General features: G+C 50.7%; 8 protein-coding genes across 8 annotated transcripts; 4 read left to right on the top strand and 4 right to left on the bottom strand.

The window, feature by feature from the left end:
- Positions 1 to 669: 669 nt before the first annotated feature.
- AA0111_g4241 (hypothetical protein) lies at positions 670 to 1,554 on the bottom strand (the record flags this gene model as incomplete). Its single annotated transcript, XM_028650219.1, has 1 exon — positions 670 to 1,554. One exon carries the CDS (start codon positions 1,552 to 1,554, stop codon positions 670 to 672), a length of 885 nt encoding a protein of 294 aa, XP_028508172.1.
- Positions 1,555 to 3,227: 1,673 nt separating this feature from the next.
- Positions 3,228 to 3,971, bottom strand: AA0111_g4242 (hypothetical protein; the record flags this gene model as incomplete). The annotated part of the gene is made up of 1 exon (XM_028650220.1): positions 3,228 to 3,971. One exon carries the CDS (start codon positions 3,969 to 3,971, stop codon positions 3,228 to 3,230), a length of 744 nt encoding a protein of 247 aa, XP_028508083.1.
- A 357-nt stretch (positions 3,972 to 4,328) lies between these two features.
- On the bottom strand, positions 4,329 to 6,513 carry AA0111_g4243 (Peroxisomal acyl-coenzyme A oxidase 1; the record flags this gene model as incomplete). The annotated part of the gene is made up of 3 exons (XM_028650221.1): positions 4,329 to 5,006; positions 5,061 to 6,104; positions 6,151 to 6,513. The coding sequence occupies 3 exons, from the start codon at positions 6,511 to 6,513 to the stop codon at positions 4,329 to 4,331; spliced, it is 2,085 nt and encodes a 694-aa protein (XP_028508084.1).
- Positions 6,514 to 7,793: 1,280 nt separating this feature from the next.
- On the top strand, positions 7,794 to 9,576 carry AA0111_g4244 (Protein phosphatase 2C 2; the record flags this gene model as incomplete). The annotated part of the gene is made up of 7 exons (XM_028650222.1): positions 7,794 to 7,829; positions 7,972 to 8,278; positions 8,338 to 8,411; positions 8,460 to 8,544; positions 8,592 to 8,798; positions 8,850 to 9,110; positions 9,179 to 9,576. The coding sequence occupies 7 exons, from the start codon at positions 7,794 to 7,796 to the stop codon at positions 9,574 to 9,576; spliced, it is 1,368 nt and encodes a 455-aa protein (XP_028508092.1).
- Positions 9,577 to 10,472: 896 nt separating this feature from the next.
- On the top strand, positions 10,473 to 11,573 carry AA0111_g4245 (hypothetical protein; the record flags this gene model as incomplete). The annotated part of the gene is made up of 3 exons (XM_028650223.1): positions 10,473 to 10,584; positions 10,768 to 11,117; positions 11,232 to 11,573. The coding sequence occupies 3 exons, from the start codon at positions 10,473 to 10,475 to the stop codon at positions 11,571 to 11,573; spliced, it is 804 nt and encodes a 267-aa protein (XP_028508093.1).
- A 125-nt stretch (positions 11,574 to 11,698) lies between these two features.
- AA0111_g4246 (hypothetical protein) lies at positions 11,699 to 11,965 on the top strand (the record flags this gene model as incomplete). Its single annotated transcript, XM_028650224.1, has 1 exon — positions 11,699 to 11,965. One exon carries the CDS (start codon positions 11,699 to 11,701, stop codon positions 11,963 to 11,965), a length of 267 nt encoding a protein of 88 aa, XP_028508094.1.
- Positions 11,966 to 12,624: 659 nt separating this feature from the next.
- Positions 12,625 to 13,780, top strand: AA0111_g4247 (Target of rapamycin complex subunit; the record flags this gene model as incomplete). Its single annotated transcript, XM_028650225.1, has 4 exons — positions 12,625 to 12,646; positions 12,704 to 12,725; positions 12,784 to 13,279; positions 13,334 to 13,780. 4 exons carry the CDS (start codon positions 12,625 to 12,627, stop codon positions 13,778 to 13,780), a joined length of 987 nt encoding a protein of 328 aa, XP_028508097.1.
- Positions 13,781 to 14,451: 671 nt separating this feature from the next.
- On the bottom strand, positions 14,452 to 14,811 carry AA0111_g4248 (hypothetical protein; the record flags this gene model as incomplete). Its single annotated transcript, XM_028650226.1, has 1 exon — positions 14,452 to 14,811. The coding sequence occupies one exon, from the start codon at positions 14,809 to 14,811 to the stop codon at positions 14,452 to 14,454; it is 360 nt and encodes a 119-aa protein (XP_028507924.1).
- Between the last annotated feature and the right edge of the window lie 178 nt (positions 14,812 to 14,989).

Genomic DNA, 14,989 nt, shown 5'->3' on the forward strand with positions numbered 1-14,989 from the left:
AGCCACGTCGTCGAACCCGGAAGGCAGTTTGCCATGACCCGCCAGCACCTCACCTGCTAATTGACGAGTCTCCAGCTCCGACAAAGCCAATTAAGTTATGAAATATTTGCCACTACACATACAGTCTAAGATTTAGAACAGTGAAAACTAGAAGATATTAGCGGATGTGAGATTGTATACTCAGACGCAGGGAGGATGTCCTTACAAGGGGGACGTGGCAGGGTGGGGAAAAAGAGAGGAAGGAAGGGGACGAACCATAGGCATTATAATATTAGTGGAATTTCTATCCAGCACTCGTTTGTCTCCTAAATATGCCCCTTCTAACAAGCTGAGCTGGTAACGCGCCCTGTATCCTCCCTGATGATGATGCGACCCTAGCTCCCTTTAATTTACATGTTGTTCATCGCAACATGCATGGTAGGATGGCGCTACCAACCATTAGCAACTCGGAAAGGCACTGTAGTGTTGAGTCTTAGTTGGCGCTTGACGAGCCGACTGTGGAGTCTGCCATTTGCCATGGTTCCAAAGAAGGTGAAGTGGACAGACAAGCAGATCGGGGTTTTCTAGATAGATAGGGCTAAGGTTATCTGGAGACCCGGTGATGGCCGAATCGCAGCCCAGGTGAATTTTGCAGGTTTCTATCTGGAAAACTTGTGGGAAACTTGTACTTCAGTTCGAGTGTTTGGGCAGTAATTGCACGGTGAAAGTCTGCTCCCTAAAGGCGGTCTGGAAAACGGGTATCCGCTTCTTAGTCATCCAAACCGTTAGCACAGGGACTGTCCTCCTCTGCACGGTGCTATTTCCAGTCGATGGCCTTCGTGCGTACTGCCTGTCAAGGTTCGTGGGCTCAAAAGCCTCCTCCTGTGTACTCTGGGTCCTCTCGGCGTCTGTATTATCCTTATCCGCTGGTATCAACTCCTTTACTTCTCGATCGATATCCACACAAGTAAGCATAGTGTACATCCACCACACCTCTTTCGCATTCTTGTTATGCTCTGTCCCACTTGGCGCTACAATCCGTCGGACCATGTCCACAATGCCTACTAGTTTCGTTGTGCCTTCGCCCTGCGCCGAAACGGCTATAACCAGGTCGTCCTCTCTTAATGCATCCGGCATCTCAATCGTAGACGCAGTGTCTCTATAGGCACCTAAGTATGTCTTCAGTCGGTTGATCCCAGACTTGACGTTCTGATTTTTGGAGAAGACGACTGGCACGATGTTCTGTGCGATTCGTATACGCTTTTGAACCTCAAGAATTTTACGTAGCTCGGAAGGCAGCCGTGTCCATGGCTCATAGAGTGATGGGTGGATTGTGGGCGGAGATGGTGGCTGCGATTGTTTCTTGGGCGCTATACCATTGACACTTTCTTGCGCTTTCCGCTTGTTGCCTGCGACTTTGGCTCCGTCGGCTTTCAACGCGTCATCTAGTACCCCGATGATGGGAAGTGTAGGTCCCTCGCTCGAGTATGGCGGAGTCGCAGTCACCGTTGTGATATTGGCATCTTTCTCGGCCGATGATGCAAATACCTCGCTCGTGCGCTTTGGCTTTCCCATTACGAACGATCGGACACATGCGATAGTCGAAACAAAGTGCGTGGCAGTTAGCGTTGCGGTTCACGTTAGAAAATGATGTTGAAGGTTGGGACGCGCCGAAAATCTGGGACGCGCCGCCGGAGATACCACATTGCGCTAATCTATCCCCGAATCCCCTCATCACCCTCCGTCATCCGAACTTCCATTACATAGTGCATACCCTAATCTCCACTACCACGAATCTACCTCAAAAATAAAAGACAAAAATTACTCCTACCATAATTAAGACACTATGGACGATAAAGTCGCTGAGAGTTTGGGTCGCTTGGAACTCGCCACACAAGGCCATCGTCAGATCAGTACAGAGTACGTTTGCCGTGTAAATTTCCGAGGAGAACTAGTCTAACCATCAGAAAGTGAACAAGATGATTCTCATACGCCACCGTTCTTCCGTTTGCCGGCCGAGCTTCGTCTTATGATCTACCAACACGTCTTCGCCAACGAGATTATACATGTGCAACCGAAGTCCACTGATCCGCTTGGAGGCTCGTATCTCCCTAAATACCACGGAGTGCCGAAATACCAGCAAGTTGTTTCTCTTCTGATGACGTGTAGACACATCAGAGGAGAAGCGATGCCCAGTTTCAACGATTTGGTTGTATTTGACTTGACACTTTACTATAACTGTATGGCGGCCGCATACGAACTCGGACCAGAGATCTGCCGTGAAATCAGAGCAATCGAAGTAGAACCAAGGCTTGCAAAAAGATTAGCTATAGGACTCCAACAAGGTGCGCCACCCAACACTAACTATAGGCATCTGTTGCCCTCTTTACAACGCGTGCATATCCAACAGACTTCTATATTTGGGCTACTTATGATGAGTCCTGATATGGCTGTGAGAGGATTGCGACTGTATTTTGGGTATGGTGATCTTGAGGTCATTTTTACTAGGACGATGTAGACTCTTCTGCATGGTCGAACACATCACCAGACCCTGAACAATAATGGTCGCCCATCGCCTTCATCCAGCTTCAGTTCACTCAAAGCTGATGCCAAGATCTAAACCTCCACATTTTCACCGAAACAAGATGCGCGTATCACTCTACGACCACGGTTCTTGCTCAAATAAGTTAAGAAAGATGCAATCCGGAGCAACTATGCCGGTGCAAGTAAGGACAAGACCATGATTTTCGCAGATATGAGCTGACTTGCTGATAGGGCGCAATTAGATCAGGGAAACTCTTCACTTCTCTGTCCTTCCATTGAGCTTTGCAACAAAATTCACAAGCATGTTCGTTTTTGGGCAGACTGTGGGTGTCTTTGCCAGCCAAATCCAGCGAGCTTCCCGCAAATGCAAGCACACATACAGGCGGCATGACCTAGGCGTGTTTGCGCTGCTTTTAATCTGTCGACAAATCTCATCTGAAGCATCGGCGCTGCTGTATAGCCTGACCAGATTCCATCTATCTTCAATTTGAGATCAGACGTGGTCTCCAAAATTGTATTGCAAGCGCACCTTTTGTCATGAGCATCTCTAACTACACCTTACAAAGGTCGGCATAGAGGCCGTGCATGTTTTTCGCAGTCTCGTAAACTCCGGCAATACAAGATGGAAGCTTTCGTAAACAGTAGATTTATTATGGATCAATCTGACTACTGCCACAAATCTCACGGTAGACCCTTCCACCCATTCATGTTCTCCGATAGATCGCAGCGTCAATCCCCACCGCATCTTTCATGACCTTCATCGTCCATTCGCTGATTGGCTCCAGCGCTTTGACTGAATCGCCTAACTGTTCTCCCTCTCCGAACTCATGGATAGCTAGGAAGGATAGCTCTTGGAGCCCTTCGCTTCCACCGGAAGTACTGGTTTGTTGTGATACGAGTGAATACCGGCATGTTCTTAGCCAGCTTGGTTGCTCAGACATCTGTTGGTTATGCTCTTCACGATACCAAGCGTCTAAATCTGCGGCACCGGCAGGTGATGGTTGCATAAGCGCTACCATGATTGTCTCTGCAGCTTCTATGCGTACAGTCAGCAAAGGGAAATACTTCACAGTTCCTTCATCTTCCGGTCGGCTATGACACAGAAAGGACGTACTACTGCTCTTCTCCAAATCGAAGATCTCGACCTCCCTATATGCCCTGATATCCCACTTCCCACCTATATTCTCTCCTTCCAGGAATTTCAGCATCTGCTTCACGTTGACACGTGCCAAATCTTCTGTCTCGCATATGACAAGGTGTCGCTTTTTGTATTCTATATTTGCCGCTCTGTACTGTCTGGCGGTCTTGATACCCAGTACGTTGGCTGTTATGGCCGTGGGCAGGAGATCGATTTTTTCGTTCGCCGATGCTTCGTCACTTTCGGTTGAGATAGGTTGGAGAAAGGCCAGAAGGACGCCAGCGCTTGTAGTGGGGGATGAGGAAGGCATGTTGGTATAGACAAAGGCGGTTTAAAGTTACTAGGGTTATCTGAAGACGGAACAGGGGACAGAGGAAATTCGACGATCCGCTTAGGTCTGGAAGAAGGGGCTGTCCTCTTGAAAGCATGTACTGATATGCGGTTGCTAAGTCGACTATCGAGGGCAGGCGCCATACGCAGTGTACCGACGCCCCCACTTTCTCGGATCAAATTACCCGTGGGCTACATACCCAAGTAGTGACCTGCACAAGAATTCATCTCTATTGCAATAGAACAAATTTTGGTAGTTATACAGACTCTGTGTCTAAGTCTCCCCTCTATCATTCTGCTCAAATACAATTACATGTTTATAAAAAGATGCTCTTTCCTATAACTTGCTCTTCTCGATACGCTTGAACAAAACATCGCTATCTGGGTATGGGTCCACCGTGTAGTTGTTGAGCGGGTTGAGTTCGCTCGCTCTGTAGAACATGTCCTCATAAACCTTTCCGTCAGCGCGACCGAGACTACTGTCAAGGACCCAGTCGTCAAAGCCCCAAGCGTCCACGAGCCTGACAGCGTGTGGTCGGATTTCCTTGAGCAAGTTCATGACGGTATTGGTCCTTGCAAGCGAAATTTGGTGCTTGCTGCACGCGCCGGAAGCATAGAACTCGGAACCTTCCTGCTCAAGTGTATGTAGAGCGAAGAGGCGGAACAACTTCATCAGCACGTCAAGGATGGCCTTGTCGACCTTGCCCTCCTTTTCGATGTTCTTGAGCGCGGAAAGATTGTTCTTCACAACCATGTACTGCGCATGGGCCTTGCTGAGGCGGTAGAAGTCAACGAGTAGGTCGTTCCAAGGCTTCTTCTGCTCATCGCGGTGCTTGCTGGCCTCGAAAGTGAGGAACGATACGCGCCAGGCGAAGGCGGCGACGAGATCACTGTCAGAGCCAATTACGTCAAATGCGCACCCAATTTCACGACGCGAGTAGAACTCCGATAGAATCTGGGTGGTGTCGTTTGTTGGCTTGTCGCCCTTGAGTACGGAGCGGGCTGACTTGAGCATCTACAGCAAGTGTTAGTAAGCATAAAATATAGTTTGTTGGGCTATCAAACTTACGTATCGTGCAACTTGCTGGGTCAGCATGTAATTATCTCCCTCCCATGTTGTAGTAGGGAGATAGTCAGAGTACCAGGGTCCGATACCGCTGAAGCTCGAGTAGCCGTGACCACCGCAAGCTCTTCGGCAGACCTCCAGACCCTCTGCTGCGATCGAACTGCTGAGAGACTTCAACGCACACGAGGAAGCGTGCAAATCTGCCAACATGTCACTGCCGGACTGGACTTCCTCTGGCCCAGCGCCGCGCTTGCTTGGTGCGTTGGTGGCATTACCCTGAGCAATTTTCTTCTGGTTCTCCTGGTACATGTCCATCATCGACTTTCCGGTGAAATGGAGTGCAAAAGTGGCAGCGAGAAGAGGGAGCAGCCGGATTTGCACCATGGTGTAGTTGAGAACAGGGGTCTCATCCACACCAGCAGGAGCATCTCGATCCTGGAATTGACGACGCACAGCGCAGTAACGGGTTGCGATGGTGACACCTCGAGCAAGCACACTGCCGGCTTGCATAACAATGGTCGATCGGACCCAAGTCAAGGTACCGTAGACAAGAGATGGAGAACCACGGCGACCGAATTTGTTTGTGTTGGGGTCAACAAATGTGTACTTGGCCAACATACTGATATGCGGAACCTTGACGTGGTTGAACAGGAGGAAACCGTTGTCCATGGTGTTGTAACCAAATTTAGGACCAATATCTCCGATGTGAATGTTTTCAAGAGGCTCATGCGTCTTCAGATCACGAATTTGAACGCAGAAAGGCGCTGGTCCGTAGGACTTGCCATCAATGACGAGCTGGGCCATGACGACAGCATGGTTGGCTGTCCTGCCCAGGGATCCGATCCACCATTTACTGGCGGTCAAGTGTGGCGAGTGGATGGTGAAGGTCTTGTCGTCCTTGTTCCACGTTGCTGTTGTTTCAAGTCCACGAACATTTGAACCATGGCCAAGCTCAGTTTGGGCATAGCATCCGATAATCTTGTAGTCGTTGGCTTTGGTAAGCCACTTCTCTTGTTGTTCCGGTGTACCCTGGCCCTCGAGTGTAACCTGAATCATTAGTAAAAGCTATATGGAGGTGGGTAGTGATGGGTACCTTGAACATGCTGTCGTGAAGTCCGTATGGTCCTGGTTCTCCAACGAGCTCTGTGGCAGCCCGGAACTCCTCGAAGGACCAGTTGTGTTGCTTCTTTAATATCCTCAACCTCTTCTCCCTTGCAAGCGCGCGTTCGAACCTATCGATCCTCCCCATGAAGTAGTTCTGTGATTTATCGAAGACTTTCTCGGATTTGAGTATGTCAAGAATCTTATTCCTTCTGTCGATGACATCTTGAGTGTGTAGAAGCACTTCTAGCTCTTGGACGGGGACATTGGAGTTGGCGCGTTCAGCCTTGAGCAATTCATGGCCTTGAACGCCTGAAGGCTTCAGCTGCTTGACCCAGTCTGGTGTTGGCTTCATTGTGATAGCAGATTGATGATTGAGATGATGGAGGAGATTGAGGGCTGTTTAGAATGATGATTAAGTAGGTTGTCGGATCGTCAGATGCACTAAGAGCTTCGAGCCGAGGTCCACGGCCAAAACGGTAACACGCGTTGGTCTGGGGCTCGCACTGGCCACCATACCATAGCCTTCCGAGGGCTCATGCGCGCTTCTGATAGATAATCCCATGAAAGTGCCGAAGCCAGAATCCCGAGCAGATGAGGAGTGAAGTTCGCGACATGCAATTCCGCTAACCATGCCTTACCGTAAGAGGGCTCATGCGCGCGTCACCAGTTAGCATCAGAAGAAGACACGGTGTGTCCGGGATCGTATGGCTGCAACATGACTTCGGAAGTAATACGGAAGCTGGATATGGATATCTCTAGACGAGTTCAAAAATAGGGCTTTTGAGGTGAGAGATATGGGGTATGTTCAGTCCACTCAGCCGAGGTGTCTCGTACGTCAAGTCATCAATGCAGCCATCTGTACGGACCATCAACATTGTAAAGCAACAAGATAGACGCGTTTATATGCGAATCTCTTCAGGCAGTACTGATTTGTCGTACTGCATTGTCAGCCGAAACACGGCTGGGCAGGTGCTTTAGTCTTTGTCAGGTTGGAGTGATGGGCCAGGCTGCGCCATTGAGGGCAGGCGGCTCCCGTGAAGAGGCTGAGACGATAAGGGGGTGCTCGCTCTTCTCGTTTGTGCGTGGCACGCGAGCTCGTGCAGAAGGAAAGCAGCATGCTGGCGGCTGCTGCCTTGGCATGGCACTGCACCGCCTCACTCGGTGCACGACAAGGGGCTCGCTGGGTAGGCCGAGGGCGTCTTCGCAGCAGGAAACCATGAATCAACGGAGATTTCGGAGACAGGAGCTGGTGGGGGAAACGGGACTGCAGAAAATGCGTGCCGTCATCAGGTCGCTTCTGGCCTCGACCTAGCCACAACCCACTAGCAAGCAGCACGGGCCTTGAACCTGACAGGTAGAGCAGCGTCACTCTTTGCCTACAACACCATCGGCCTGTTTACCCCCGCGAGCTAGAGCACGCAATTCTCTTCCTCTGTCCTCTTCCCTAGGACCTACACCATACTTACAAACGCGACTGGCCCTCTACACAGCCGCCCCTGCGCCTGTCCAAATCTGTAATACCCCCCACACACCAACATCGCAGTTTGGAATTCTATGCCCCTAGGGAGACTCGCGATCAGCCTCAGACTTCCTCTCCTCCTCTCCCACAGGTCCTCCTAGGTACCGGACAAGATGGGTCAGACACTCTCAGAACCCGTCGTCGACAAGGTAATTGCCTCCCAATGCTGGCCCCCGCCCCCGCACCTGCGCTACTTGCATCCTCCCCATGGCAACCGTCGCCTGCTCTGTCCTGCGAGGCCATGCCGTTTAGCTGCTCAAAGGCTGCCATACTGACACATTACTCGTATAGAAATCCGAAAACGGCGATGGCGAATCACTCATCTACGGTGTGTCATCGATGCAGGGCTGGCGGATCAGCATGGAGGACGCGCATGCCACCGTACTAGACTTTGCCGGTGAAGAAGGCAAGCCCACAGGCAACGATAAGCGACTCGCCTTCTTCGGCGTATATGACGGACACGGCGGTGACAAGGTGGCACTGTATGCCGGCGAACAGCTACATCAGATTGTCGCGAAGCAAGAGGCTTTCAAGGAGGGAGACATCAAGAAGGCTCTACAAGACGGTTTCCTCGCCACAGACCGCGCGATATTGAGTGGTGAGCCCTTTGAAGCCCTTACACCCGCTCCTCGACAAGTTGCTGACTCACGCGAACAGACCCCAAGTACGAAGAGGAGGTTTCTGGCTGCACTGCATCGGTCGGTGTCTTGTCAAAAGACAAAATCTACGTTGTACGTTGACCCCCTACAATACTCCATGACGGACGCTTACGGAAACAGGCCAATGCAGGTGACTCGCGTACCGTCCTAGGTGTCAAGGGCAGGGCAAAGCCGCTCTCTTTCGACCACAAGCCGCAGAACGAGGGTAAGACACATGACCCCACTGCCAAAAACAGCACTGACATGTACTAGCCGAGAAAGCACGTATCCAAGCAGCGGGTGGTTTTGTTGACTTCGGCCGCGTCAACGGCAACCTGGCTCTATCACGCGCAATCGGTGACTTCGAGTTCAAGAAAAGCGCCGACCTTCCTCCCGAACAGCAGATCGTCACTGCCTTCCCGGATGTTGAGATACATGACATCAACCAAGACGACGAGTTCTTGATCGTCGCCTGCGATGGTAAGGTTATTCGATTCGCTACAACTCCGCGCTGTCACTGACTAGTTACAGGTATCTGGGATTGTCAGTCTTCTCAAGCCGTCGTCGAGTTCGTTAGGCGCGGGATTGTCGCAAAGCAGGATCTTGCCTCTATCTGCGAGAACATGATGGACAACTGCTTGGCTTCGAACAGCGACACGGGAGGTGTTGGCTGTGACAACATGACGATGATTGTCATTGGTCTCCTACAGGGAAGGACAAAGGAGCAGTGGTACGAGGACATCGCAAAGCGGGTTGCGAATGGAGAGGGTCCATGTGCGCCGCCAGAGTACGGCAAGTCAGAAGATCCAGTCAAATCTGCCTCAGAGGGCGAGTAGTTCAGTTCTAATACAATCGTGTAGCCGAGTTCCGCGGTCCCGGCGTTCATCACCGCATTGACGATTCTCCTGATGATATCGACATGGATTTGGACAGTCGATTCCGACCGAACAACGGCAACGGCGGCCGCATCATCCTTCTCGGCGACGGTACCGAAGTTTCGACTGGAGACCATGACGGCGAGATGTTCGACAACGAGGACGAAGACAAGGATCTGGATTCGCAAGTCAACAAGTACAACCAGGAAGCCAACGACAAGTCCCGTCAAGACCGTGAAGGAACCCCTGGACCTCAGCACGAGAGCAAGGTCCAAGTGACCGAGTCACCATCGTCTGTACAGACGGAGAAGTCCGACGCCCTTGAAGCGGCCCAGGCTGACAAGAAGCCTGAGGCAAGCACAATCAAGACGAGCGAGAAATAGCTTGTCCCCACTTGATTTGGTCGCGACTAATAACGTTTGGCTCGAAGGGGTTAAATTCGATGCATGATGATATGCAATGTCTCTCTTATGGATGTTTTGCAAGCGATGATGGATGTCTTGGTTTCCTGCAGGATCAAACGGGTCATGGAACAAGCCTGATGGATCGCAAGCGGGCAGAATCACGAAATGATACCTGGCGGATTCGATCTTCGCCTACTCTATAAGCTATCACTTTGTTCACGATACAGTGGTCCTATCAAGAGGGGCGTTTATTGTGACCTGTTCAACTGTGTTTCCAACGTTAGGCTGGGCAGCGGCTGCTTCGTGACGTCATATGTACCAGCCTCGCCCTGAGATCGCGTACTCTGTCGAATCCCAGCCTCCTTATGGGTGCTGCTTCTCACGCAAATGCATGCCTATGTATGCAAACAAGCTTTCTATGTGCCCCACTCTCCCGCTCCTCGGGCGATCTTCGACTCGCGCCTTGTCTTGACATTTCATCTTGATACTCTCGCGTCAGCGACTACACGTCAACCTTCAGTTTCGGGAAAAGTAACACATGATCAACTATGTCGATCGACAGTGGAGCCTCTGTTTCAATCATTTTGTCTGCTGTGTTTAACTACCGTCTGCATTACCGTGAACGAGGCCGGAGATAGTGGTTAGTGTTCAGGGTCCATTCCCGAGCATCATCACCTTTCGTCATAGCTTGCATCGGCCGTGCACCCGTCACAATTATGGCGTGGATCCGAGGGTACCGGTGGTATTTGGCTAACAGCGAATTGAATGCTTCTTTTCCTATATAAAAACTATCAGCGTTTTCCTTCAGTATACAGCCCACCAGTTCTCTTCAAGTAATTACTCCGAGGTTGCGCCTGACTGACACAGTTGGCATCATGGACCCTGTAAATCCTAACCAGAAGGTTCGATCTACACCACAGTATGCGCTATACCAACGGGAGAACTTCTGGAAATCCAACGAGGGCAAAGTGCCATTGTTCAATACTGGTGAGTATGATACGTATTTGGTGCGAACTTTCATTACACATGGCTAAAGTGCAGAACAGAGCCTGGTAAACTCGAAGAATTAGCGAAGGAGAAGCTCAGCCAGGGTGGCTGGTTTTATGATAAGTCGTCACTATAAGGAATGCATATGAGACCTACACTAACTTCGCATCTTCACTTCTGCAGCCTCTTCCAATGCTGGTCAGTCGCACACCCATACCACAAACAGACAAGCATTCTACCGACATCGAATCATCCCACGTATGCTAGTAGACACCAACCAGCGCGACACTGCGACGGAGATCTTTGGACATAAGGTTCCTGCGCCGATTGAATTTGCCCCTGTTGGCATCAACAAAATTTACAATCCACAAGGCGAGCTCCCTGTGGCAAGAGCTGCCGGCGCGTTGGGACTACCATACTGTCTCTCGACCGCGGGGTCACAAAGCATAGAAGATGTTGACCAAGCCAACGATGAGGGTGTGAAAAAAGGTCGGGGAGATATTGGAATCGCTGCTGGTGGTGGAGAGAAGGGTGTGAGATTCTTCCAACTCTACACGCCGCACGATGACGAGCTCACTCGCTCGCTTCTTCAACGTGCTGTGGACAGCGGCTTTACAGCTTGAATCCTGACACTTGACACTTGGCAGCTGGGGTGGCGACATGACGATGTCGCAAATTCAAACTATGCGTTCTACCATGGAATCGGTGCAGACCTGGGATTGACTGACCCTGTCTTCCAAAAGAGGTTGAAGGAAAAAGGCATTGATCCGAAGACACAGCCCAACGAAGCTGGTGCGCTATGGATAGACAATGTATGGCACGGACGTGCGCACACCTGGGAAAAGGCTGAATGGGCGATGAAGCTGTGGAAAGAGCTCAGTGGCCACAAGCCATTCTCTCTGAAGGGTATCCAGAGCGTGGAAGATGCAAAGAAGGCTGCTGATCTGGGTTTTGACGGCATCGTAGTCAGCAACCATGCAGGAAGGTAAGTTGATGGCGCGGTTGCCAGTCTTGATTCACTTGAAAAGATTGTCGATGGTATGTTCCATGTCTGCTTCTCGCTTGGTCGTGCATTACTAATAAGCCTCTAGCTGTCGGTGACAAGACATACATCATGTTCGACTCGGGCGTCCGGTCTGCATCTGACGTCTTTAAAGCGCTTGCTCTGGGTGCAAAGTTTGTATTCGTCGGCCGCTTATGGATCTGGGGTCTCTCAATAATGGGCGAGACGGGAGTAAACCATGTTATGCGCGGGCTACTAGCTGACCTCGATATTCTGATGAGTGTTGGAGAGTTCAGGAACATTGGGGAGATCACAAAAGATTCACTGGAAAGTGGGCCGAAGAGTTACCCGCTTATGCATACTGCTAGCAAACTGTAGGCCATTAGAGCTTCCTCATGGCCCATGGCTCATGTCCCTTTTCCCTGCCGAGGCATTGCGCTCCGGAGACTTCTCTCGTATATACCAAGGAGCTTGTTGTAGATAAATAAAGTTTAATGAGATGGCTAGACATGTATGTTAATATCTATATTTTTCGTTTGTCAACTTAGCATTCAGCGGATGCTTCTAGAGTCAGCTTCGACAAAGCAGAACAGCTCTTGGAAAGTCTTCTGTTTGAGTATCAGGGGCGCGTGGGGATAACTCAAGGCTTCCGCCAGCATATTACACCTTCTAATAATTCTCAGTATCGAATGCTTTCCACTTCTTCTGGCCACTACTCATGAGATTTAACGCGTCGGCAGGTGTCACGCTCACCGTCACCCTCTTCGTGCTCGTTGGCCAATGAGGAGCTTACATAGCACTAGGCCGCTATAGGCTGACCGCCGTAGGGCTGAGAGTGGTCCAAGCACTCCCGAACAAGACCAACTCCAACTCCTCAACGCGACACGCTTTTTCAATTGTGATCGCAACCTCGCACGCGTCATGGTCCAGATTTCTCGCGCCTACTAACATCGTCGCATTAGTTGTACTAAAACAGTCTTTAACATATACAAAAGTTCACTCCTGATTCGCACTAAGAAAGACACCCTATAATCAAGATGTCGGTCATTCTGTGCACTGGTACGTGGAGCTGCCTACCCCACACTTGACAGGCAAACAGCTAACATACAATCGCAGCCGGCTACGACCACACGATCAGGTTCGCATACTTCTCACCCTCAATTGGTGGTAGCGCGTGCTGACACCTAGGGCTCCAGATTCTGGGAAGCACTCTCTGGTATATGCTCCCGAACTATCCCGCACCCAGACTCCCAAGTCAACCGTCTATGCATATCGCCTGACAAGCGATATCTCGCCGCCGCTGGCCACCACACGGTCAAGCTTTACGATATCAAGTCAACCAATCCGAACGCGATCCTCACCTTCGATGGCCACACGTCAAATATCACTGGTGTCGCCTTCCACTGCGAGTCAAAGTGGCTCGTCACCTCGTCCGAAGACGGCACAGTCAAGATCTGGGATACGCGATCAGGCAATGTCCAGCGTAACTACACCCACGGTGTTCCCGTCAACGATGTGGTTATCCATCCAAACCAGGGCGAACTCATCAGCTGCGACCGTGGTGGCAACGTAAGAATCTGGGACTTGGGAGAGAATAAGTGTTCTCACCAGCTCATCCCTGAGGACGATGTGAGCGTGGCTAGTGTTACGGTTGCTAGTGATGGCAGCATGGTGTGTGCGGGCAACAACGCCGTAAGTCTTGCCAGATAGTAGTCTTGACAATGTCTGCTAACATCGAGTTTTCAGGGCAACGTCTACGTCTGGCGCATGATACAGCGTAGCGATACCACCTCCATCCTCCCCATCTGCAAGTTTGTCGCACATACTACCTACATCACCCGTGTCCTTCTTTCCCCAGACGTCCGTCACCTAGCCACCTGTTCCGCCGACCACACCGCACGCATATGGTCTGTTGATCCTACTGCCCCTCACAACGTCACGCCCAACGACAACTTGCCATCAGCTAGCGAGCGCGATCCTGCTGCTTTCCCGTTGGAGACTACACTACACGGTCATCAGCGCTGGGTATGGGACTGCGCCTTCTCAGCGGACAGCGCCTACCTAGTCACCAGCTGCTCAGATCATTACGCGAGGCTATGGGAACTTGGTAGCCAGAGCATCATTCGGCAGTACAACGGACATCATCGTGGTGCTGTGTGTGTTGCGCTCAACGACACGGCCGTTGGCAACTAGAGCTTCACTCTCGACGCACCATCAATGAACATAAGACGATATCTGCAGTCATTGATAGCGTCTGGGAAACGACGGACAAAGGGTTTCCGGCATTTGCATCAGCGTTGGCGTTCTGGCATGGGATGGAAAGGGTAATGGGTTAATGACATCTGGTGTTTACGGCGAATGTGGTAGCTTCTCGTCTCGCATCAACGCAAGGAGCGAAATGTGTAGAACACGTCTAACAATGAGGTCAAGAATCTGAAAACCAAAATTTACATCCAAGAATACCATATAGTGGATTGAGATAACTACTATACCCACGATACGCTAAACGCGTACACAGTGAGTGAGTTCTGGCAAGAGATTACTGAGATAAACCATGCTGCCCCCTTCAGGGTACACCAATTCAAGCACAGCTACTGGAAAGGATGTTCGTCGTAGTCTGACCTATCCTAAGCTAGGCACTCTTTATTCGCACGAACCTCCTTTTGACATGTTAGTGTCCTCACTTTTCGTTTGCAGAGACTTTCGCTTACACAGTTCTGACGCTCGCCCTGCACATACCTGTCCAGGCATCTCCCCTCACACAAGCATGCCTGGTACATCTTCCATCTTTCTTGGCATTCTCCACATGTAGCTGGAGTGTTTATCTTGCATCTTCCTCTGTTCCACCTTCCTCGACTTGTGTGTCACCTGTTCACCTTGACATCGTCGTCAGCACCTTCAATCTCCGCTACATTCTCACTTGCAGCATCCAACACGAGAGCCAACTCTTCTGCTTCTTTCTCAGCAGCTGCGTCGTAGTATGTAGAAGAGTCGAGTGTATCTGAAACCTCCTTTACGAGGGCACGCTTATCGTGTATGGCCTTAGGAGACAAAGAGCCGATACCGCCGCCTGGGAGGTTGTTATCGAGAGGCATGTTATCTAACATCATGCCAGATCCGAATACAGGAGTTGAAGGAAGGGGAAGAAGTGAGGAAGAAACATGGACTGGAACGGACGCTACTAGAGCGCTGAGGGTCGTGGCTAGAAGGGTCGTGGATTTCATGATTATGAGTTCGTCGATGTGATGAAGTTGATTATGTAGATGCGTGGGTGTGGCTACGAGTCTAAAGAACGAGGGGGGAAAGTGCGAAGTGGAAAGAGTGGTATTTATGCTCAGATGTCAGCTCTTATCATTCACACGAACAGTTGTCATGTTCAAATCTCATTGACAACTTGGACAT

This window comes from Alternaria arborescens (genome assembly GCF_004154835.1).
Source record: "Alternaria arborescens strain FERA 675 chromosome Unknown contig_8, whole genome shotgun sequence".
Taxonomy (NCBI): domain Eukaryota; kingdom Fungi; phylum Ascomycota; class Dothideomycetes; order Pleosporales; family Pleosporaceae; genus Alternaria; species Alternaria arborescens.